The sequence below is a fragment of the Dryobates pubescens genome, chromosome 10, assembly GCF_014839835.1.
Source record: "Dryobates pubescens isolate bDryPub1 chromosome 10, bDryPub1.pri, whole genome shotgun sequence".
NCBI classification, from domain to species: domain Eukaryota; kingdom Metazoa; phylum Chordata; class Aves; order Piciformes; family Picidae; genus Dryobates; species Dryobates pubescens.
In genome coordinates, this window is record NC_071621.1 from 27,397,222 (window position 1) to 27,423,535 (window position 26,314).

General features: G+C 42.9%; 1 protein-coding gene across 1 annotated transcript in view; it reads right to left on the reverse strand.

Moving 5' to 3' along the window:
• Positions 1-26,003, reverse strand: part of DDX10 (DEAD-box helicase 10) — a 192,189-nt gene extending 166,186 nt beyond the window's left edge. Inside the window, exons 1-9 of the mRNA XM_054164752.1 lie at positions 25,818-26,003; positions 22,877-22,937; positions 22,518-22,648; positions 20,428-20,586; positions 19,187-19,307; positions 16,170-16,359; positions 13,157-13,283; positions 12,178-12,340; positions 11,072-11,156 (exon numbers count right to left, since the gene is read on the reverse strand). Coding sequence (XP_054020727.1) covers positions 11,072-11,156; positions 12,178-12,340; positions 13,157-13,283; positions 16,170-16,359; positions 19,187-19,307; positions 20,428-20,586; positions 22,518-22,648; positions 22,877-22,937; positions 25,818-26,003 — 1,223 coding nt within the window. The remainder of the gene's footprint in view (positions 1-11,071; positions 11,157-12,177; positions 12,341-13,156; positions 13,284-16,169; positions 16,360-19,186; positions 19,308-20,427; positions 20,587-22,517; positions 22,649-22,876; positions 22,938-25,817) is intronic.
• Positions 26,004-26,314: the final 311 nt, after the last annotated feature.

A 26,314-nucleotide genomic window follows, 5' to 3' on the forward strand; every position in this document is an offset into this window, starting at 1 on the left:
TCTCCAGGAGGCGGAGGAAAGGGGGGCAGGGAGAAAAAAACAACAAACCACCAGCAAGCAATGGAAAGAGAACTGAAGGGCACCCTGCATGGATATGTAAACCATACATGAAATCTTATACAGGTTGTCCTGAACAGATGTATTGCAACGTTTCCCTAACATTTGTATTTCAGAGGATGTAAGTTGATGCCAAATTTCAAGAGAGTGAAAGGCAGTATTGATGCTTTGTTTGGCAAGGGGGGAAAAAGTACCTATTTTAGAAACTGGCAAAGGAGAGAACTGAGATGATAATTACAAAATTTAGGGGAGGAGGGATGCAGATATAAAGATACTTGCATTACAATTCCCTGAACTGGAATATTTCCCATTGCAGAAAACTCAGTATAAATGAGGTGACAATGCTTTTGAAGGTATTTACCACACACAACCATACAAGGAATGATAAGTACATCATTTTTATGCTTTGGAGGTCACATATCTCCCCTCATAATAAGTAAATAAATAAAATAAAAATGGTTTGTGCATTTTTTCCATCTGTAACTTAAATGGGACTTTACCAAGATTTCATTACGGACCTAATTTTAGCCTAACTGGGTCAGGATGGAAGCATCAACATACGCTGTCATCTCATCTGTCAGAAGACCCAGAAGGAAGTAAGATATCACTGAAAAAACTTGTGAGCTTAAATCAAAGCCCATTCCTTAAAAAAGTTCTGTATTCCAAGCCAATGAGCCACCTTCAGATACATTAGGAATGCAGAAACTCAGCACAGTAGGTCCCTCAGCGAAAGACATCAAGGAAACCATATCAACTTCTCAGCTGTCTCTTTCTCACCCAGATCAAATTTGTTAGAGCCTTATCACAAGTCAGCTATAGACTGCTTTCCTTAAAACATTAAGGTCAGTAAGTTAAGCATTTGGAACAGCATCAAAACCAAGCCCACTAAATATGCCTGGGTTTGCATGCACGTTATGATACACTCTGCATAGCTTCACTCTTCCGCTGGACCCTCTGCTCACGATACAGGGTTGTCAAACTATTCATACAAAATCACTTAATACTTACTTCCACTGTGAATCCAATTATTCACCATGTAGGGCAACCATTTATTCACTGCAGACCACTCATGTCATTCTCAGAACATCAATATTCTGAAACACTTGATATTGCCAGAATAATGTTCCTTACATCTTTGCATTCCATTTCAGCTTACATGAAGAATCCAGAACAAGACATGTCCATGATGTGGAATAACTCACTAGCAAAATTCCAAAAGCAACATAGACACCTCCTTCTAAAGCAAAGAGGTACTCCTCTAAAGACTGAAACAATATGCCCATGAAATTATAAAGGTATTGCACAGAATCACCAGGTTGGAAGAGACCTCCAAGATCATCAAGTTCAAACAATCACCCAACCCTAATTAATCAACTAAACCATGGCACTAAGTGCTTCATCCAGTCTTTTCTTAAACACCTCCAGGGACATTGCCCCTACCACCTCCCTGGGCAATCACTCTTTCTGTGAAGAACTTCTAAAATCAAGCCTAAACTTCCCCTTGCACAGCTTGAGACTGTGTCCTCTTGTTCTGTTGCCGGTTGCCTGAGAGAAGATACCACCCCCCACCTGGCTACAACCTCCCTTCAGGTAGTCATAGACAGCAATAAGGTCTACACACTATTGCAGTTCAGACTTAACAATGAGGAGCAAAAACCTGACATGGTATGTTTCTTCAGCTCTTGAAAGAAGTTTGTGAAAAGACAGAATCACCATCTGAACACACAAATATACATCTAGTTTTCAGAAGCTAGGCTACAAATAGTGACTTCCCAATCTATAGGTCAGCTAAAAGGTAACCTAATAATCATGCTTAATATAATATGGACTAGGGAAAAAGTTACAGTGATTAGAATTCTATTATTTCTAGCATTATTTTCAATTTCTTGATAAAATACTAACAGTAGTGAAAACAGACATTTGTCTATATTGTACTCTTTGCACTCTATATAAAGGAACAGTAGAATACATCTATAAAAAAAACCATCCAAAACATATCAAAATGGACAGTTTTATTCTGAGCAGACCTATTTTAACCAGACAGGTATACAAATAAACTTGTTCGCCCACACATTATCCCTCAACAAAGAGAAACTAATACCTATACCTACCCCTAAGGCCTTCCACAGAAATACAAGCATTCATAGTTTTGTTTCAGAATTCAACTATTACACCTGATTATGTAAGCTACCACTTTTAAACACAACTCCTAAAGAGCTTTAGGTCTCTCATAGTAGTATCAGTTCAGGCAAAACTTTGATTCCAATTTTACTACCTTCCAAGCCTTCTGACATGATGAGGACTGGTGAAAGCTAAGCTTCAAACCAAGAAAACACTATTTCTTTAAGCCCAGGAGCACGAAGAGTTTATCATACCTTCTACACTGCTGGGTTTCTTCCCCAACATGGTAATTTTTTATTCTATGTAACTGACAAAAAACAAATGCATGACTATTGGAATTTCTATCCCATCCATGTGATCAATGATCTCTTTCTGCAATAGATATTTTTCTTCAAAACAACAAATCTTTAACAAGAGATCTGTGTGCACTGCTGATGGAAACTGTGCAGCAACACCTATTGAAGCATCCCAGCAGAACTGACAACAGACCCCAAAGTGTGCTTGCCATTCACAGCTGAGCAAACGCTACAGACAGCTCTTGTTTGCTGCCGGTTCCTCTACTCAGCCAGGGAGACGACCTCTTTCCCGTAGGTTGTAAACAGGCCGACATCCCAAGAAGCATTTAAATAAACAGCAAAAGTGAACTGGCTTAATTTTTTGGTTTATCCTTCATCTTGCTTCTAATGCTTTGTTCTCTCCTATTTCTTCATCACACAGACCTTCAGTTCAGTATCTTAAAAATTTATCAGTAGATCTTGCTATGAAGTCAAGAGGTTGCTTTGGAGTTTGTTTATTTTGAGGCTGTTCTGTGGTTGGTTTTTTCCCCTCTGATCACTTCATATCCTTTCCCTTGTCTCTGGACAGTGGCATATTTACATCTATTGCCAAGTTCTGAGAGCAATACAACTGGGTTTTATTCATACCACCACCCCTATCTCCCTCATTCTGTCATGCTGGCTAGGTGTCCTTGCTGGCCAGACAGACTTAAGTCACAGGAAATAACGAACAACAATAGACAGTGGCTCACCAACCTCATCATGCTAGTCTCAGAATAAACTGAATTCCAAAGGCCTTGGGAGGTTGTTGTGTCCTCCAGCCCAGACTGTAAGCAATCCATTTTCCACAGCAGCTGTGTCCACTCTACTGAATTAAAATGCATGTGCCTATTTATTTTTTATTACGTTTTACAGGATAGCTTCATGTCAGCAGGTAATAACCTTTCCCACTTAATATTTCAGTGTACTGCAACATTCATACTATGCCATTATGAAGAGAACTCTAATGGATAAGACAGGGCCAGTCAGTACTACTACAGCATCACAGACCACTGTCAGGAATGTAGCTAGGGTACCATGTTTAATTTCAGAGAATTTAATAACGTGAATTTCAAGTTAAATATGTGGTGTCAACAACTTCTTGTGACCTCCAAGAGCAGCTGCTTTCACTTAAGTTGAGTCAGGAGGATGACTTGGCTGCAACATAACATGAGGTAGTCTGAATACTGCATCACTTGTAAAGAAACGTAAGCAAATGCGTTTCAAAGGGTCTTAAATATCTTCAAAACAAAACCACCAAGAATCTTCAATCCTGACCCAAGACATGTGGGATGTATTGTGCAATTTAATTTTTTTTTTTTAATTAAAAAAAAAATAATAAAAATCAAGCTTCCTCCATTAGAAAAAGGTTCCATTAGGTTACTTGCACTTTTAAATGCTTTATTGCCACTTTAAAGGATTACTCTAAAAGCTTAAAGGCTCATTAGTCTCATTTTCACACATATAATGTCCAATTACTTAAGGAGAGCCCCAATGAGCATGCTTCAAAGCATTTTGTTTCATGACAGAATAAGATCATTACATGACCTACCCCTTTCACCTTTCCAAAACTCTTCAATATTCACAATACACAAAAGAATCCCCTCAGCTGTAGACCTCTTTAAGTATTTATTCATACTTCTTGGCTCTAATCATCATACCAGCAGGTACAAAGATAGTAGGTAATAGTATATCCTGCTTTGGGAACACAAGCTTTTATTATTCCATTTGTTTTCAGAATATAATTTATCAAAAGGAAAAAAAGCATATGGAGAGCTAAGCAGAACAGACATGTCTGTATATACACTACGTTTAATGATGACAACAACAAAATTACAGTGACTTTCCTCCCTCAGTTTAAGCACCTGAGAAACTTAGCCTTGATTAAATACTATCAGAAGTCTGAGCCCAGGTCCGATCTAAGTGCTCTTTAACATCTTTATTGATGATCTGGATGAGGGCATTGAGTCCATCATCAGTAAACTTGCGGACAACACCAAGCTGGGAGCAGATGCTGACCCACTGGAGGGTAGAGAGGCTCTGCAGAGGGACCTTGACAGGCTGGACAGATGGGCAGAGTCCAACAGCATGAGATTTAACACATCCAAGAGCCAGGTTCTGCACATTGGTCACAACAACCCCATGCAGCGCTACAGGCTGGGGTCAGAGTGGCTGGAGAGCAGCCAGGCAGAGAGGGACCTACAGGTACTGGTTGGTGGTAGGTTGAACATGAGCCTGCAGTGTGCCCAGGTGGCCAAGAGGGCCAATGGCATCCTGGCCTGTATCAGGAACAGGGTGGCCAGCAGGAGCAGGGAGGTGATTCTGCCCCTGTACTCAGCACTGGTTAGGCCACACCTTGAGTGCTGTGTCCAGTTCTGGGCCCCTCAGTTTAGGAAAGATGTTGAGTTGCTGGAGGGTGTCCAGAGAAGGGCAACAAAGTTGGTGAAGGGTTTGGAGCACAAGCCCTGTGAGGAGAGACTGAGGGAGCTGGGGTTACTTAGCCTGGAGGAGTCTCAGGGGAGTCCTTATTGCTTTCTACGACTACCTGAAGGGAGGTTGTGGACAGGCAGAGGTTGGTCTCTTCTCCCAGGTAACCAGCACCAGAACAAGAAGAGGACACAGTCTCAAGCTGCGCCAGGGGAGGTTTAGGCTGGAGGTTAGGAAGAAGTTCTACAGAGAGTGATTGCCCATTTGAATGGGCTGCCCAGGGAGGTGGTGGAGTCACCATCATTGGAGGTGTTCAGGAGGAGACTTGATAGGCTGCTTGGTTGCATGGCTTAACTGATTAGGTCAGTTGGATAATAGGTTGGACACGATGATCTTGAAGGTCTCTTCCAACCTGGTTTATTCTATTCTATTCTATTGAACATCCTGGACATACCACAAATAAAAACTGTGGAGCAAAAAGATTTATTATGTTTAACATTCACTGTCAATGTCTTTTAAAAACACTGAGGCCTGAGAGCAAAATAACTAAACTTCACTGAACTGCAGTTGTTTAATAGTCTCCTCCTGAAGGAGAAGGAGGAAGAGAAAAGGGGGAAAAAAAAGAAACAAAAATGTATAGCAAAGGGAGGAATGTCGTAATAGGAAAGAAATTAATTACTGAGATGTGCCAGGGTATAGGCACATCCAAAATACAAGATATTTAGGATGAATAGAAAGATAAAAGCGACTTTTCAGTGCTTTTCTACTCATCAATGAAGTTACGACTGAGAGAAAAACAACCCGGTATGGTTTTCTTATGCCACATAACTCACAAGTTATGGTTGGAAGAACAGCTGGAAAAAGAAGTTATCAGTGTGCTTCACAAATTACAATCTTCTGCTGTCCCCTAGTGGCACTGTAACTTGTTTCACAAAAATTGATCAAAGAATGTTTTGAACTGCAGGCTCTGTAGGCTACAGAACAGAGGGCGATGACACAAATTAAAAGCCAGAATAAATCAGCTAGGCAGACAACTGCTACAAGTAGCTCTTACTTACACAGAATTTGTGAAACTAAAACCCAAAGGAAAACACTTGTGAGATAGTATTTTAAATTACAGACTTTTCTAAGAGACTGTGTGACAAAAAGACAGGGAAAAAAAAAATCAAGATATGCCAATTCTCCACTAAAAGCATTACTGGAGAAGACCCAGATTTTCTTCATACTACTTTACTGTAAATCAAAGATGCAGAAGTTGCAATTTATGTTCTACATCAGGATAAAATGCAAGTAAAATGCTACTTAGGGAACATGGTGGCCTTAACCACTTAACATAAAATATTTTCTCTTTTTTCTAAATAATTCTCTTTCATCTTAGATACAGCTTTGCAAAACCATAGAACAGATGTGAGAACACATTCCCAACTGCCAGCCTTAGGTTTTTCAGCCCCATCGGGGTCTCTTCTCCCAGGCAACCAGTACCAGAACAAGAGGACACAGACCCAAGCTGCACCAGGGGAGGTTTAGGCTGGATGTTAGGAAGAAGTTCTTCATAGAAAGAGTGATTGGCCATTGGAATGGGCTGCCCAGGGAGGTGCTCAGGAGGAGACTTGATAGGGTGCTTGGTTGCATGGTTTAGTTGATTAGGTGGTGTTGGATGATAGGTTGGACACAATGATCTTCCAACCTGGTCTATTCTATTCTATTCTATTCCCTTCCCAAAATAATTTCTCTCTTGATTTTTGTATTTACTTTGGTAACACAGAACAACTTGATTTCAAAAGTAAACACTATTTGGCAGCCCAATTTTAATTGCAGCTTAACACAGTCTCTTAATTAGCCAAGATATTTAATTTAGCTTTCATTCTGTGCAATTACACACTCTCATAAGCCATGAAAATTTGTAATTATCTCTAACCCCATTAATGAGGGCTACTAAACTGCAGGCAGTTCATTTTTATCAAGTTTCTAGAAAAAACCCACAAGCTTCTCATACTAATCATGGCTACTGAAAACAAGTAAAGTCTCCTACTCAACACTTTCACAGGTAAGTACACTCTCAAGCAGCCACATCCAAAACTGCACTTAGCATATTTACTTAGTGCATGCTGTTCACTTACAACTCCAGACATCTCCATTGTTGCATTGTCAAAGACTCATGTCATGTCCTTAAGTTCAGTAAACAACACGCTTTCCAGGACTGCTTTACTTTAAGGGCAGAGTCTGCATGTTTCTCCATTCCTTGATCTTTGCATCAGATTAAGAAACATAAAGTACCCATACAGCTTTTCCTACAGAAGGAAATTGCTTTTTGGTATCATTCACTCCCATGTACTCCCAATTTCAGTAAAGTGTGGCAACCAAAAAAATTAACTTCAAAGGAAATGTAAACAACAGCCTAGCAAGCCAGGGGCAGGCATTCAGCACAGCACATGGCCTACAGACAGACCTTCTGCCTCAATTTTCTGTAGTGATTAAGCAATCACAGAAGGTTGTTGTGGTAGTGAGAAAGTTCAACCCTCCCGCCACACAACACAAGCCACAGCTAACTCAGTCAGAGAAGTGAATGAAAAAAGGCTGTATTTTACAAGCAGAATGAAATGCAGTGAATATATACAAAATGTACAGTATTTATAGTATATACAAAAATATACAGGAAAGAACATAACACAGAAACTCCCTCTGGAGGAGAATTCCCCCTCTAGGTTCCCCCCAAAACCCCTTTTCCCCCTTCCTCCCCTTTTTCTAAAAAGGATTAAAGAGAGCAAATGGATATTAGGGGAAATTTTGTTAGTTCAAAGCAATTGTTAAGGGGGGAAAAAAAATTAGTTTTCTTATCTCAGAAGTCCAAGTTCAGCACCGCCAAGAACACAACAGAAAGAAAGCAGCTACACAGACTGAACTCAGACTAAATCCTTAAAGATACATTCCTACTGATCTACCAATGAAATTCGTTTAGAATTCTCTTTGTTTTCCTTTTTACACCAAAGCATTCAGCTAGAGTATTCTGTAGCTATCCTGTCCTTAAAGGCACAGCCTAAAACTGTCACAGTTGTATTTAAGAAGTTCCTCAAGACAGATGCTTAAGGTCGCAAGGCTAAGGTCCTTGTCAGGGTCAGACGTTACTAGAAGCACTATGGAAAGGGGGAGTTACTTATCTTTATATAGCTGCTTCCCATCTCTAAACCCACTTACAATTGCCCTTCTCAGTGTCTAATGAGAAATGGAAAAAGGCCTGAGGATTGTAACTCAAGGAAGAGGATGTCCCTGCTCACTGCAGGGGGGTTGGACTGGATGACTTTTGGAGGTCCCTTCCAACCCAAACCAATCTATGATTCTATGAAGGTGCTATAACTCAGTGATGAGGCTTGAAAAGAGCTCAACAAGCCTCCTGTAAACTGTCAGTTTAAAAAATGTGCCAATACATTGCTTTCCCTCCCACGATGACAGTATGCCACACAGAAAAACATTACAAAGCTTCTGTGGAAGCCATACAGGATTAAATTAAAAACAGAGTGGGGAAAAAAAACCAACAAAACAATAATACACCTGAACAAACAAACACCAAACAAACATAAAAACAAAACAAAACAAAAACTAAACAAAACAAACTCCAGAATTCTAACTTAGCCTATACAGGGTTTTTCCTCAATTATCATGCATGAGATTATACCTAGATTTACACAATCAGTTACAAGTTTTAGCTGATTTGATGTAACAAACATGGCTGATCTAAGATTGGTAAACATGATGCTCATCTACAAGAAGGGCTGGAAGGAGGACCTGGGGAACTACAGACCTGTCAGCCTGACCTTGGTGCCAGGGAAGGTCATGGAGCAGATCATCTTGAATGCCATTATGCAGAATGTGCAGGGTAACCAGGTGATTTGGTCCAGTCAGCATGGGTTCACAAAGGGCACATCCTGCTTGACAAACCTGATCTCCTTCTATGACAAGGTGACCTGCCTAGTTGATGAGGCTGTTGTTTACCTGCACTCCTTAGTAAAGCCTTTCACACTGTCTCCCACAGCATCCTCCTAAAAAAACTGGCTGCTCATAGCTTGGATGGGTGGGCACTTCCCTCAGTTAAAAACTGGGTGGCTGAGCCCAAAGAGTGGTGGTGAATGGAGTTAAATCCAGTTGGCAGCTAGTCAGCAGTGGTATTCCCCAGGGCTCAGTACTGGGCCCAGTCTTGTTTAGTGTCTTTATCAATGATCTGGACGAGGAGATTGAGTGCATTCTCAATCAGTTTGCAAATGTCCCCAAACTGGGTGAGAGCACTGATCTGCTTGAGGGCAGGAATGCTCTGCAGAGGCATCTGGACAGGCTAGATCAATGGGCCAAGGTCAGTCGTACAAGGCTTAACAAGCCAAGCACTGGGTTCCGCACTTGGGTCATGCCAACACCATGCAACACTACAGGTTTAGGGAACAGTGGATGGAAAGCTGCCCAGCAGAAAAGGACCTGGATGTGCTGGTTGGCAGCTGTATGAACATGAGAAATTCGAGTTCTCAGGTGGTAAAGAAGGCCAACAGCATCCTGGCATAGTAATAGTGTGGCCAGCTAGAGCAGGGAAATGATCATGCCCCTGTATTTGGCATGGTGAAGCTGCACCTTAAGTACTGTGTTTAGTTTTGGCCCCTTATTACAAGAAAGGGATTAAGTTACTGGAGTGTGTCCAGAGAGCACAACGAAACTGATGAAGGGTCTGAAGAACAAGACTTATGAGGAGTATCTGGAAGCAGTGGGATTGTTTATCCTGGAGAAGAGGCTGAAAGGAGACCTTCTTGCTTTCTACAACTACTTGAAAGGAGGTTGTAGAGAGGTGGGCGTTGGTTTCTTCTCCCTAATCTCAAGTGATAAAATGAGAGAAAATGGCCTCAAATTGTGCCAAGGAAATTTTAGATTGGGTATTAGGAAAAATTTCTTTACTAAAAGAGTGGTCAGGCTTTGGAACAGGCTGCCCACTGGGCAGCCTGTGGTGGAATCACTGTCCCTGGAAGTGTTCAAAAAAACATGTAGATGTGGCACTTTGGGACACAGTTTAATGGCCATGATGGTGTTAGGTCAATGGTTCCAACCTAAATGATTCTCTGATTCACCAATTCTGTTTCCAGATAGTTATTTTTAAAAATAATCAAAATTTAAAACATTTCAAAAATTATTATTCTCTTCTATTACAACAAATAGTCAGGAAAATGGAGAGCACAGGACAGGATGGGGCAGAAAAGTTACCAACTACAATGAAAACATGGCTAGAATTTCCACATGATGAAAGGGGGCTGTAAGTGCACACTCCAACTACAGTCACCAAAATTTAATGCCATCTGCTCCAGGAAGCCTGGTTTCAAATCCCTACAGTACAGTGCTGAAGCCCTATTCTGAGCAATTGACCTGCCATTAGGTTTGAAAACTGCCTGTACTGCAAACCATACTACAAATTAAGTTCCATACAAGAGATAATGCCAAGTCTTGCATTTTGTCCTTCAGACAATTGCATAAACTTTTTGATCTACACAATAACAGGTCCTCTTTCTCTTAGAAAACTACTCCTGTGATGAAGGACCAGGTTGTATTTGGGTAACTACCTTCCATCATAAAGGCTTAACCACAAATATTTTAACTAAAGCTATCCTTAAGAGTATGATTCTACAAAAACTTCAGAACATTGAAAAATTAACCTGTAATTAACACTGTTTGTTTTCTTTCCCCCCACAAATTAAAGAAGAAATATTTCCATTCTTTTGAAGAGTCTTCAATGGCTCCAAAAATTGCATCCAGGGACTAAAGCCTTATTTATCTATAAAGGACAGTGGCAAAACAAGCTTTTCCACCAAACATGCACAGCTCAACCTTTGCCTGTTGCCAAGCACAAAAGGAGATTTTTTTGCTTCTTTGTTATTAATCTTCCATGATCAGATTAAATTGGGGCATTGTTTCTGTCTGCTGTAATGAATGTCTGAAGCTTACTAAGAAATTATTAAGTCAATTTATTACTCTTAAATAATCAAAATAGTGCTTTGGTGATAATAAACTTTGTTTCTTTCCAATTCATACCTTGATTTTTTTTCAAAGGAGTCCCTAGCCAATTATCTGTCTCTACAGTGATCTAGTTTCAAACACTAATATTTTAATGAAAAGTGAAAACCAACCTGGCTGTTCTTCCCACTCTGTGGATGTATGTATTTGCATCTTCTGGACAATCAAACTGAATCACCCAGTTCACTGCTGGAAAATCTGGGTAAAGAAAGGGAAAAAAAAGAAACAAACCATCAAAAATTTAAGCTCATTGTACTCAAAAACCTCCTATTCGAGAGCAAACATATTATTTTGGAGCATTGATTCCTGAAGAACCATCATTTAGACAAATTCACAGACACTGGGTGCAACTTCTGAAATAAAGTTAATTGCATGTATTAGCATATCATAAACAATCATTCTCTTCATCACAGAAAGCTAAAATTAATGTGTATTCGTTTCCTAAATTATGACAGGGCACTGAATGGAATATAATTTCACACTTGACAACAACAGACATGCTTTGTGTCACACATGATAGAATATCACTACATTTAATAATTAAATAACAGTATCTGACCCACTTTTCAAATACAGCATCAATATCTCACACCACCATGGTTTAAAGTTAGTCGTGGCAAGACAGCACTACTTCAGCTGCCCACATTAGAAATATCACGCTCTCAAAGACAGGAGGGCATGATCAAGCCTGACAAAGAAGTCAACACTGAATGTGAGTATCATTAATAATCATTTTCCAGCTGCTTCTCTTCACCCAGCAGCAACAGGCTTTGCATTGGAGTCAGTCTGTGTTTTCCTGACCAAGTTTGTACATGCACTGTATTCCACAATTATACCTGCACTCTAAGCCCAAAAAAACTAGGCTGGAAAAACTAGGTTGTCTATAGATTTTTATAACTAACTAACTAACTAACTAACTAACTAACTAACTTCCAGCTTCCAGCTCACTAACAAATGCCATTACAAAACTAGTGACGATGTTAAGTCTTTCTGGGACAAAAATATAAAGTAAGTAGAAATGAAGTGGGCATCTTCAGAGTAAAGAAAGAGCAGAACTCTAAGAAGCCTGTCTCTCCTGAGATAACCTAATGAGGCCTTAAGCAAACTACAGCTTCATTTCTTAAAAATTAAGCTGGTCTTCAGAACATAAAGACTGATAAAAACTCAGTAGGGTGAGATTACCACTAAGTGACCAACTCCTGCTTCTGTGGGTACATACCCAGGCCACGAGCTGCAATATCTGTAGCGAAAAGCACTGCTGCCTTTTTCCGAACAAAACAAGTGTAGACTTCCATTCTCTTCATCTGATGCTGCTTGCCATGGAGGGCCAGTACGGTAAGACCAGGCTGAAGCTTACAGAACACTCTGAATAGATACTGGACCTACTCAACAAATCAGGAAAAAAAATAATGTAAAATAAAAGCCCCAAACCTTATCAGTCCATGTTAAACGTGTTAAGATCATACCCAGTATACAGTCAGCACATCAAATGGAATACACTTTTCTCCACATCAGAGCCAAGAGATGATATTTTGAGAATTTGTCACATGCCCAGGTACAAGAGGCAATTAGCAAAAGATTGGTATGCCTTTTGATGACATTTCCTAAAAGGAGCCAGAGCAGGTAACTGTAAAAATGACTTGTACAGCCTCTTCTCCTAAGAGGATATTAAGCACACTATTTTTTAATGGCAATCTTCTCCCAGGCAACCAGCAACAGAACAAGAGGACACAGCCTCAAGCTGTGCCAGGGGAGGTTTAGGCTGGGTGTTAGGAAGAAGTTCTTCACAGAATGAGTGATTGGCCATTGGAATGGGCTGCCCAGGGAGGTGGTGGAGCCACCATCACTGGAGGTGTTTAGGAAGAGACTGGATGGGGTGCTTGGTGCCATGGTTTAGTTGATTAGATAGTGTTGGGTGATAGGTTGGACTCAATGATCTCAAAAGTCTTTTCCAACCTGGTTAATTCTATTCTATTCCATTGTATTCTATTCTATTGAGCCCTGGTCACTGACCTTCCCAGCAGACAGGGCCTGCATGACATGCTTACAGGAGTAGATGCTATTTGGTTCTTCCCCCAATTTCCTGTTGCAAACTAGTCCAGAATCTCGCCTCTATGACACCCTAACATCTACACAAATATCTTCATTTTTCAAGTTTTAAAATGCTACACACAGGAGAATGGGTGGAACAGCCATACCTCTTTACAGCTTGCAAAAAACACAATGGTCTTCTTTTTCAAGTGACTTCTCAGGAAAGAATATAACATGTTTACTTTTTGCTGAAGCTCGCAAACAACATAGTTCTGATCCAAAGTTGCCGGGGTGCTGAAAACAAACCCCAAAAGTACATTTAGATTCCCTTAGTTCCCAAATCATCTACAACAAGAAAGAAAAGAAGGGAAGAGAGAGAATATACAGACAATTGTCTAGAGAGCTGTCTGACCTTTGTTCTAAGTCAAGAGTATCTGACAAATACCCAGAAAAAGAAGAAAAGAAGAGTTGGGCTGAAACGTTCTCCCTGTCTGAGGAACAAGTCTTGGCAGCTCCACAAAAAAAGCTTCTCTTGAAAGACAAATCAATTTCCTTACTCAAAGCCTGTGGGGGGAGGTGGACAACTTTTGACGTTACTTCTAAATTCATTTACTGCTCTTCCCATGTCTAAGCAGTGACATTCAAATTGCCTTGACTTAAAATACAGTTTTTTTCTATTAATCCTATTAAAGCATCATTTGCGCTTAAGGCAATGTCAAAACACAGTCTAATCATGCACACACACACACACACACAAAGCATTGATGTACTTCTACTGATTAAATCCTGACATGCAAAGTGACTTTGTAAAGCTCTGAACTGTCATCCTAACTCACCTTTCCTTCCTTACAAAGGAAGATTTTTAGAAAAGTAAAAAATCCTTTGGCATACTTGCCCTTGAAATCTATCTAAATGCTCATCTCTTGCAGTCCCTCTCTGCTTCACTCTAAGCAGACCAAAGGTATTCAAAATCATTTTAGTAAAGGTGACCACTCTGGAGGATGAAATTACAAGACACTCCTCCAGTTTTTGTTCTGCTATTCAATTTAATTATATCACAGTGCCTTTCGCTTTCTAAGTGTTTCAGGGGAAACTGCTTCCCTAAGGCAATAACCCTGCTACACACCAAGGCAGTAAATTCTAAAGGAAATTAATACTTTCCTTTTGTTGATTCACTTTATTCTCTAACTGCCCTCTCCCAAATATTTTAAAATGTTAGATGTACTTTAAAATAGACTTCACAAAACGCGAGATCCATGAGACCCATGTATAGTCAGTCCTCAAAATGAAGACTACATACTAGGCTTATACAGCCTCTTCTCCTAAGAGGATATTAAGCACACTATTTTTTTCTGGCAGTCTTCTCCCAGGCAACCAGCAACAGAACAAGAGGACACAGTCTCAAGCTGTGCCAGGGGAGGTTTAGGCTGGATGTTAGGAAGAAGTTCTTCATGGAAAGAGTGATTGGCCATTGGAATGGGCTGCCCAGGGAAGTGGTGGAGTCACCATCACTGGAGGTGTTTAGGAAGAGACTGGATGGGGTGCTTGGTGCTATGGTTTAGTTGATTAGATGGTGTTGGGTGATAGGTGGGACTCAATGATCTCAAATGTCTTTTCCAACCTGGTTAATTCTATTCTATTCTATTCATGCCTTTGACAGTACTACCAATTTATAAAAAGGTATTTACAGTACAATAAAGAAATAAATCAAATAGTTAAAACTGCCTCAAGATTTAAACTGGTTCTACTGTTCATTTTGCTGATGATTTCTCATTTGCTCTTATGAAAGCCATTTTTATCCTTGTGCTCCACTTTCCTCTTGCATCTTATGTATGGAAATATATGTGTATTTACATGGAAGAACTTGAAAAAGAATCATACCTATCCATAAGCAATTTGACCCTTATGTGATTGAGCCCACATAAATGCAAAATAGGAAATACTGTCCACCTAGATCTCAAAACAAAAAAAAAAGAAGTGGCAAAACACCACTGCACACATTTTTTCATTTAGTGACAGGAAATTTTTTGAGCTTGCCAGACCACACACTTCATTTAGAATCATAGAATCAATAAGGTTGGAAGAGACCTCAAATATCATCAAGTCCAACCTGTCACCCAACACCTCATGACTTCTAAACCATGCCACCAAGTGCCACATCCAATCCCCTCTTGAACACCTCCAGCAACAGTGACTCCACCACCTCCCTGGGCAGCACATTCCAATGGCTAACAACTCTCTCTGTAGAGAACTTTCTCCTCACCTCGAGCCTAAACTTCCCCTGGTATAGTTTGAAACTGTGTCCTCTTGTTCTGGTGCTGGTTGCCTGGGAGAAGAGACCAACTCCCACCTGGCTACAACCTCCCTTCAGCTAGTTGTAGACAGCAATAAGGTCTCCTCTGAGCCCTCTCTTCTCCAGGCTAAGCAACCCCAGCTCCCTCAGCCTCTCCCCATAGGGCTTGTGCTCCAAATCCCTCACCATTTTTGCTGTCCTCTGCTTTCTCTCTGCTCCTTCTCTCTCTTGGGACAAGGGGGTAAGGCAGTGAAGGGCAGTGGAACGGCTTCCCTGGTCTCTAACATGGGGGGTTTCCATGTTCTTTGCTAATTGTAAATACCTGTATAATGTTGTAAATACTGTATATTTTGTACATATTCATTGCATTCCATCCTAGAGGGTAGTTTTTGCTTGTAAACACAGCTTCATTTGCTTCTAACTGAGTTGGTCTGGCAAAGTTAATGCTGGGGAGAAACTTCAACCCACCACACAGTCAGAATGCATGCTAGGAGGCAAGAAAGCCAAACAACAAAAAAAGCAGCAATTCAGGAGTGCTGTTATACCCAGGACACTACACCACCCAAGCTATAATTCGTTCTGATGCTTGCTCCTGAGAAAAAAACAATTGAGTCTGAAAAGGTTTCCCAGAAGCCACGAGAAGAGTGCAGCTTCAGCCTCCCAGGAATCAATCAGTCAAAACTAGTGTTCCTTTATCTGGAAATTCCTTGCTTTCAGGAAGGCACACAACAGGATCAGATACTGAGGGAAGGAGAAAGATGCACAAGGTAACTTCTGATTCAAGGAACCAACAGTCAGAGAAGCGGTTAGGTAGGATCACTGTCTGTTTAACATTCATTGCACTCCTCTCCTCTTTCTCCCCCAAAGAGAACATTATACTAACATACCTGAATTTGGCTTTCTCATGAACCCAGACATATTCTGGATCTTTCAGACTCAGTCTTGCAAGGTCCTTCACAGATTTCGTTTGTGTTGCCGAAAACAGCAAGGTCTGGCGTTTCTTAGGCAGGTTTTCTATGATTGCATTCATAGTCTCAGCAAACCCCATGTCTAGAATCCTGTCAGCTTCATCAAGAACTGAATTGAGAGACAGAATGGATAATAATCACACAGGCAATCAATAATAATCATACACTAAATCCCTATGGTACAAAACTCCGTGCCTACTTAAACTGCTGAGGTGAACTTAACTACTGTATACGGCAGAACTTTCTTCATATATTCACGTCCTCCATGAAAGACGTTTTCAGATGTAATGGGTTGGGGCAGATCCCCTCCCCACCACAGGCAGAAATAACGACTCAGGCAAACGGATTGCCTCTGGGCTGGACTTCTGGACACAGGAAGTGAATGCACCAGGGGGGCACCCAGCTCAAACTACAACATGCCACCCCTGTATTTCATACCATAATCTTTGCACCCAAACACATCATCAGATCAGAAAACTTCTGATGACATGTCTGGCAGAGTCCATATCTTCATCTGGGCATCCACTCAAACAGTCTCTCATTCAGGCTCAAGCATCAGTCCATTCCAGTTGTTCTTCCTCATGTGATGGAACCTCCCAGAGACGCAGTCCTTCTCCTGCAGTGTGAATTCCTTGTGGACTCCTTGGGACATCCTGGTCACCTGGAAATACCTCACAACTTCTCAGCTAAGCCTTTACTCTCCTATTCAGCGGCAAATTCTCCACCCCTGGGGCAGGCCAGTCGGAACAATCCGGCTCCACGACTGCCTTTTTCAATCCATCCAGGGTGCCGCAGCCAACCGCTTTCACGCGGACCAAAGCTACACGGATGCATGTCAGAGGCACTCCGCACCCCCCGGCTGGGCGCTCGCGTACCGAGGCAGGACAGCATCTGGCTGCACAACCTCCACCCCCGGAAGAGGGAGGAGCTGCGCCACAGCCCGCTGAAGAAGCAGGGAGGCGGAGCCAGGTGCTCGGCGCCATTTTCGGAACACGTCCGAAAACACCAGGGAAAGATTTACAGCTGCCGCCGCCGCCTGAACGCAGCCCGGCTCGGGCGGTGCCGCCGCCGCCGCTTGAACGCGGCCTGGCCCGGCCCCCGCCGTCTCTGTCGCCGCGATGCAGAGTCCGAGTCACCTCCAGCAGTCGCTTGCCCGCTCGCTGCGGGTGTCCGCTCCCCGCAGCGGCCGCGGGCCGACCACACTCTGCTTGCCGCTGCCCCTCCTCCGCTCCCCGCCGCTCCGCAGAGAACGAGGAGAAGGCAGGTCTCGCCTTCTTAGGCTACTCGAGCATTCTTAAGCTACCCTGGGCAGAAAGTCACAGAAAGAACCACCCCTCGCTGTTCCCAAACAACAGGAGGGACTTCCATGCCATCAGCTACGCACCAGCTATCCTTCTGCAGCCCACAGGAGTTCACACAGTCGCCCCAGTAACACAAAACCTGAGCCCCAACTTTCCAAACCCAAACCGACGCCCAGAACTAAATTTAAACTCTCCATCTTTTGCAATCCGAGCTGCAGTTGGCCCCACGTTGGGCGCCAAAATGTAATGGGTTGGGGCAGATCCCCTCCCCACCACAGGCAGAAATAACGACTCAGGCAAACGGATTGCAAAAGTGATGAAAGTTTAAATAGGAAGCAGTGAATGTTACAGAAACACCCAAAGCACAGTGACAAAGAAAGATCCCATCCCCACCTGAGGGTGCATGCAAAACCCCCAGGGCTCCTTCTTCCCCCTCCCTCTGCTGGGCTAGTCTCAGCTGGCCAGGCCTGAGACTGCCCATCCCCCTGTGGCCTTGGGCCCAATCAGGCCCATGGCCGGGAGATCTCTCCCCCAGTTACCAAGTCTCGGAGAGGGAAGGAAAGAGGAAGTGCCAGACTCCGCACTGGATCTTATAGTGGTGCAAAGAATTATGGTAGGGAATACACAATTTCCTGTGTCCATCCCTCTGGGCTGGACTTCTGGACACAGGAAGTGAATGCACCAGGGGGGCACCCAGCTCAAACTACAACATCAGATAAACAGCAAGTCATAGCATTTCCCAATATCTATGCACTGCAGCCCTCAGTTTCAAATGCTGAAGCATTTAGCATGTAAACAGTTCAAAAACTTGCAAATTGAAAAATCCCTCTCCTGTTACTGAAACAAAAGCATGGAATACAAAACAGTGCTATACAACCCATGACAGAGCAAACCAGACTCCTGTACCCAAGGTGAATTTACCATTGAAACACAGGGAATAAAAGAGTAGTAAAGAGACAAAGCTTTAAGAAAAGGGCCCATGTTTAATACAGTTCTTGTCTAACTGCCATGAATGGTACTCAGTGTAACAAGCATAATTTCACACTTTATCAGCTTCATTAGCTTCTTAATTACTTCAAAGTTCCTCAAGCTATGCTAAAGATTATGCACAGCTCTTAGAGGCAGGCAAACCTTTCCATTACACTGGAATTTTTATTCAGGTTGGAAGGATGAAAAGAAGCAATGTTAAGAATGCTAACAAAACAATGAAAGGGACAGCACTCAGTCTAAAATTCAAAGCAATGCATTTTCCAGAACTGGCCCAAAATACACACATTGTAATGGGTGTTCCATACAGTTAACGATCATGTCAGGGATAACACGGCAGCCATAGCCAGAAAGGAGAGGATAGTGTTAGCCAAGACATATCTAAAAGATAATATGGGGCATTAAATTTGATTTTGGGTTCCTCACTAGCTCACCTACTACTTCTTACCCTAAAGAAGGCAGGCTCAGCAATCGCTTTGAGAGAAAGCACACACAAGACAGGCTGGTTCACATTTCCTGCTAACAATTAGCACACATGAACTTACATAACATTTCATCTACATACCATGACTAGGATAAATTTTTATTCTAGGAAGTGCTCCATGCAATTATGAACTGTTCCAAAATATTTCTGAGTAAAATACTTACTCAACATTTGCAGATCAGATGCATAGAAATACGAAGTTTCATCCATGTGCTGTAGAAGCCGTCCCGGAGTGCAAATTAGCATATTTATGTTGTGGATTCTTTCAGACTCTTCTTTCAGATCCTGGAAAGGAGTTAAACTACCTCAGCTCTAAATGTTCACACTACAAGCCCAGTAACAGAGACAGTCTGGCCCCCTTAACGTATTGACAGCTCTTACAAAAACCTGTAAAGGATCAGCCTTTCCTCTTTCTACAGAGACATCACAATTTCTTTAGCATGCTCACATTTGTGGCTGAAGCAAAAAGTTATTTCAGAATAATCTAAATTAACAGGATAGTCCTGGGAAGCTTGGCAGGAAGGTCCATCCAGTCATGCAGAAAGACCACATATATGCAAAAGCTTCCAAGGGAAGTACTGGTTGATAGTAGGCTGAACATGAGACAGCAGTGTGCTCAGGTGAACAAGAAGGCCAATGGCATCCTGGCCTGTATCAGGAATAGTATGGCCAGCAGGAGCAGGGAAGTCATTCTGCCCCTGTACTCTGCAGTGGTTAGGCCACACCCTGAGTCCTGTGTCCAGTTCTGGGCCCCTCAGTTTAGGAAAGATGTTGACTTGCTGGAAAATGTCCAGAGAAAGGCAACAAAGCTGGTGAGGGGTTTGGAGCACGAGCCCTATGAGGAGAGGCTGAGGGAGCTGGGGTTGCCTAGCCTGGAGAAGAGAGGGCTCAGAGGAGACCTTATTGCTGTCTACAACTACCTGAAGGGAGGCTGTAGCCAGGTGGGGGTTGGTCTCTTCTCCCAGGCAACCAGCACCAGAACAAGAGGATACAGTCTCAAGCTGCACCAGGGGAGGTTTAGGCTGGATGTTAGGAAGAAGTTCTTCACAGAAAGAGTGATTGGCCATTGGAATGGGCTGCCCAGGGAGGTGGTGGAGTCACTGGAGGTATTTAAGAGACTGGATGGGGCACTTGGTGCCACGGTTTAGTTGATTAGATGGTGTTGGGTGATAGGTTGGACTTGATGATCTCAAAGGTCTCTTCCAACCTGGTCTATTCTATTCTATTCTATTCTATTCTATTCTATTCTATTCTATTCTATTCTATTCTAAAATGTGTGAGTCATTGATAAATTCTCACTAACTGCTCTCCTCCCTGACTTTTCATTTCCAGGGTTTCTTTCCTAAAGCAGTATCTAATTTAACATTCATTTGTGCTTCTGTACAAACTCCAAGAAAGGACACACCTTTCCTCCAATGATAAGGCCAGCTGAGAACTCATGATTCCTTCCAACTTTACGCAGAACCTTGAAGGTTTGATAGGCCAGCTCCCGGGTGGGTGATATTATCAGAACCCCCAGTCCATCTGCTGAAGTCCACTGATGCCGATACAGGAGTTCCAAAGCCTAGACAAAAAAATCACCATAATCTCATTCTAAAAATCCCAGAGAGAAAACATGTAACAAGAGATCTGTAACAAAGTCAAGCTGTAAAATAATGACTTGAAGAAACATCAGCATACACATCACATCGTTTGATTATGAATCAGTTCTAACTAATGGTAATGATACTTGCTGCAGCAAAGTTCCTCAGTACCAATCAGGCAGTAATGAGTGGCAAATCATAAGCACTTTACTGCATCAGTAATCCTTCTCTGCTAAATTCTGGAAATTAAGCCCTAATCATTCATATGAGAATAGAAATCAGATGTAGAAAAACACAAGAAACTTCCCTGCTAATGAAGTTTTTGTGGGAACCAGAAACAGAACAAGCAACTAAAAGAAAGTCAATTATTGCAGCTTCAATTCTGAAGGTCCTGCTATATAGAGAGTATTACAGATAAAGCTGCCATACACCTCAGACAGGGATCATTCCTCCTCTCATGCATTCACACTGCAGAAACACTGTCTTACTCTGCTAATCCTAACACAGACTTCATAGATGTGAATACCAGAAGCACTCAGAAATACTGAAGGCTGTAAGCTATCCTTGTACAATTATCTTTTTTGACTCTTCATCTTCTCTCTTACCACTTTTCCCCTCCAAAACTGCTTTAAAATACAGTTTGTAAACAAAGGACTTAAACTCCTGGCCAAGCTGTCAGCCCGTGGCTTCGGCAGCAGCACTCTGTGCTGGGTTAGGAACTGGCTGGCCCAGAGAGTGGTGGTGAATGGTGCCACATCCAGCTGGAGGCCAGTCACTAGTGGTGTCCCCCAGGCATCAGTTCTGGGACCCATCCTATTCAATCTCTTTATTGATGATCTGGACGAGGGGATTGAGTCCACCATTAGTAAATTTGCAGATGACACCAAGTTTGGAGCAGGTGTTGATCTGTTAGAGGGTAGAAGGGCTCTGCAGAGGGACGTTGACAGGCTGGACAGATGGGCAGAGTCCAACAGGATGGCATTTAACAAGTCCAAGTGCCGAGTGCTGCACAATAACCCCATGCAGCACTTCAGGCTGGGGTCAGAGTGGCTGGAGAGGAGCCAGGAAGAAAGGGACCTGGGGGTACTGATTGACAGCTGAACATGAGCCAGCTGTGTGCTCAGGTGGCCAAGAAGGCCAATGGCATCCTGGCCTGCATCAGAAATAGTGTGGCCAGCAGGAACATGGAAGTCATTGTGCCCCTGTACTCAGCACTGGTTAGGCCACACCTTGAGTCCTGTGTCCAGGTCTGGGCCCCTCAACTTAAGAAGGACATTGAGATCCCCTTACAAGTAAATATCTCAATTATACTTCCAACTTCAAAAAGAAAAAAATGATGTTTTGAGTAAAACAGTCAAACATATTCTCCATAACAGAGGTTTCCTGTTTCCTGCATGCACCTAGGAGTGGTTTCTAAGGAGTTTACAAAAGACAAGAAATTAAGCCCACAATGACAAAGCTCAACTTTGCTACACAAGGTCCAAATTCTCAACCTTTATCATAGTGAAAAACACTTACCTAAAAAAAAAAAAAAAGTGTAAGGAACTGGAGAATCTTCACCCTGCTATTTCACACACTTATTTTTCAGATTTTAAAAGAACTGGACAACTAAAGGTGCTCCAGGAAAACAGATTCCTGAGAGAAAAACAAAGCCCTGCCTCAGTCACACAGGGTCTGCTAACACAAGGATCAAACCAGAATTTATCTGTCTCAGAATATTCATAGGGCCAAAAATCTACCTTTTTCTGAACCTCAAGCAGTTTCACTGAATTAGTATCTTGGCTTTCCTGGAACATCTAGATCTGCTGGATTACAACTTTTCTCTCACGACCTATTAACCTGAGATGTTTGACATCGAATTCTTCCTGGACAACTTAGTTTAGTTACAAATAGAAGGATGTAAATTACTCACTGGGACAATAAAAGCCAAGGTTTTTCCTGATCCAGTCTTTGCAGCTCCAAGTACATCCTTGCCTTGTAAAGCCAAACCTATGGTTTGCCTCTGTATCTCCGTTACCATGCGATACTGAGCTTCCTGCAATCCTATTTGCAGTGTGGGAAGAGAAGAGAGTGCAGGAGGGGAAAGGAAAGAAAGAAAGAAAAAAAACCAAACAAACAAAAATAAATTACTTTTGTGTTTCCCAGAGAGGTACCTCTCCATTTCAAAAACACTGTGCATGAAAATACTTACTTAAATCTCAGTTTAAAACCCAAAAAAAGCGTTCAGATTCACTTTTACATAACTTGCTTTCCAAAGAAGACTTAACTCACCTTTCAGTGTTTTCTTTGACAATGGAAAATCTGAAAATCTTTGAATTTCACTTGGATTTATCTGAAACAAAGCAAGATTAATTAGTGCTTACAATCTAAGCATAACAGAGACATTAAATAGTACTGTTAAGCTTCTGTTAACATATAGTAGTTTAGTATGACTTGGAAGTGGTCATAGGAGGCCTCTACTCCAATCTCCCCCTCACTGCAGATCAGTTCTGAGGTCAGATGAGGCTGCTCAGGGCTTCATCCAGTCCAGTCTTGAAACTGTTCAAGGAGAGAAATTGCTCAGCCTCTCCAGGCAACCTGTGCTTCTGACTGTTCTCCTGGGGAAAAAGTGTTCCAGGCTGAGCCTCTCTTCTGTCAGCTTACACCTGTTATTATTCCACCCTGTGCCATCCTCTCCATGATCTCCCAATGGACACTAACAGCTCCTGCAAAGTCCCTATCCCAGCTCCAAGGCAATCTGATGGTCTAGCTCCCCTAGCCTTTCCCCACAGGCCAAGTGCTCCAGCCTCCACCATTTCAATGGCCCTCCACTGAACTGGTTCCATTTACTGGTATCTTTTTCTTATTTGGGTGAGTTTGCAAGATGAGAGGTAGTATTCTTCAGGGAAAAAAAAATACCCAAAAAAAAAATCACAACATTTTAATCACATTTTTAACAAATACTGCAGTATGCCAGGTCTAAATTGTCTACAATGCCAGATGCCACAAACCCCAGGCAGAACCTGCACCTAAACCTCATGCTAAACTTTTCACATACATACAGTATCTCCCAAAATCCAACTTTGTAGCCTCCCATACTTGGGCATCCAGAACTGCAGCAGTCTCGTATCTACAAAACTGGGACAAGAAGAGCCTACCTATATTCTAAAGCTCACCAGATACATCAGCCTTTAGCTCTAGGTACTCTTGAAGATTTTTAAGGTGTTCTATTGGGTACAAAACATACTTTAAAAATTGTGCATTTCCCAAACATCTAAGTTACTTCTCTGTATGCATCCACCTCCATAGTATACTTGAAAGATGTTAATTACACAAACACAAAACCCCCAAGAGCATCTGCTTGAGTCCATGAGTTGGCTCAATGATTTATAAAAATACTGAGGTGTCAAGTAGAGACCTTAAGAAAAATGTAATATTTTCAAGTCTGCTCTAGCAGACAGGAGATCACCAAAAGATGTGGACAGCTTCTACTGGTGAAGTACACAACAACCAAGAGCAGCAAGACAGGAAAAAATGCCACAGAACTCAGAAAAAACCAAACAAAACTAACAAAAAAATAATCTATTTTTAACAAAAAAATCTACAAAGCCTGAGCAGATGAAGAGGAAGCAAGACTACACAGCTCTGAATGCATAGTGACTAGCACCCATAAACCAAGATTTCCAAATGTCAAACTTGGAGCTTACACAACTCATGCATTTCTAATGGGTATCATTTACCTCTAACAGACTGCTGAACAGCAGTGTCCCAACATGGGAACCAAGCATTCCTGCCACTTACAGAATCATAGAATCAATAAGGTTGGATAAGACCTCAAAGATCATCAAGTCCAACCTGTCACCCAATACCTCATGACTACTAAACCATGGCACCAAGTGCCACGTCCAATTCCTTTTTGAACACCTCCAGGGACAGTGACTCCACCACCTCCCAGGGCAGCACATTCCAAAGGCTAACAACACTCTGTGAAGAACCTTCTCCTCACCTCGAGCCTAAACTTCCCCTGGCATAGTTTGAAACTGTGTCCTCTTGTTCTAGTGCTGGTTGCCTGGGAGAAAAGACCAAGCGCCTCCTGGCTACAACCTCCCTTCAGCTAGTTGTAGACAGCAATAAGGTCTCCCCTGAGCCTCCTCTTCTCCAGGCTAAACAATCCCAGCTCCCTTAGCCTCTTCTCATAGGGAAGATATCAAATGAAGAGCTACGGATCCATCAGATGAGCCTTGTATATGCTTGAAGTACTAAGCTGCCTGTAGGCTCTGTCTATTGCAGGAAACTGAGGATTTATACCTGTTTAAAGCACCCTGATGACAATATTACTCTTTTGCAAACTACTTCTCTCTAGTGAAAACAAAAGAAGTAATTTTATGCATTAATTTATCTCTAGATAAAAAGCAGTAACACTATTATATAAACCCATTTTTTACATATTTCATGCTGACCACCTCCCTGGGCAACCTGTATCTCACCACTCTCATGGTGAAGAACTTCTTCCTAACATCCACTCTGAATGTACCCATTTCTGGTTTTGTTCCATTCCCCCTAGACCTGTAACTACCCGACACACTAAAAAGTCCCTCACCAGCCTTCTTGTAGGCTCCCTCAAGATACTGGAAGGCCACAATCATCCAGGGAAGTGGTGGAGTCGTCATCCCTGGAAGTGTTCAAGAACCCTGTGAACATGGCACGTTGGGATGTGGTTTGATGGCCAGGGTGATCTTAGGTTGACAGCTGATGATCTTAAAGGTCTTTTCCAGACAAAACAGTTCTAGGATTCTATGATTCTCCCCTCATGAGGGTGTCACTATCCCCGGCTCCCACGGTCACCTCCAACAGAACCACTGGGACTGCCGTTGCTTCCCTCTCTTCTGCCCGGTGGGGGTAAAGTTAAAGGAATAGCAGATTCCCTTCCTCATGGAGGTGAAAGCCCTTCTGCCCGCCACAGGACCCAACACACCTGTTACCGACAGGCACCGCCGACAGCCAGAGGAACAGCCCTGCCAACCAGAGATGCTCCTCATACCTGCGCAGGAGTCCCCCTCCCAGCCACAGATCCCTCCTCCCCTTACCCCACCAACCCACACGAGGAAAGGGGATACTTTTTCAGCCCTGCAGGCCCACCACGCGCGCCCGACGGGTGTCCTCCTGTCCCCACCGCAAAGACCCCGAGTCCTCGTCCCGACCCAGCAGCACCAGCCGCCCACCCCTGCCGTACCTCGGGGTAGCGCTGCACCAGGCGGGCGATGCCCTCCCGCTCCACCTGCCACTCAGGCCGCTTCCTCTCCTTCCGCTGCAGCCGCAGCCTCTTCGTCCGACGGGTGTACTTCTTCTTCCAGCGCTCGAAGCTGCGCACCGGGTCCAGTGCCGCCGGGCCGCCGCCATCGCCGCCAACCCGCCCCATGCTGCGCCCACCGCCCCGCATGGGGCGCACACGCCAGCCGGGGGCGGAGCCGGGCGCAGGGGTAGCGCGTCACCGGCCGCGCCGCCGTGGAGAGGCGGGGCCGGCTCCGCTCGGCTGGGTTGCCAGGGTTCCCGCGCCCTGAGGGGCGAGAGTTGAAGAAGAACAAGACTTTGTGTACTCTTACCCCAAAAATGAGTTCCCGGCACGGCATGCAAAATGTGCTCTGTGATCGAGATTATAAAACGAAGGGGAAAAATACCTCAGTGAAAAAAATAAAAGCCTTAATAGATGAGGAGTATGTGCTTAGTAGA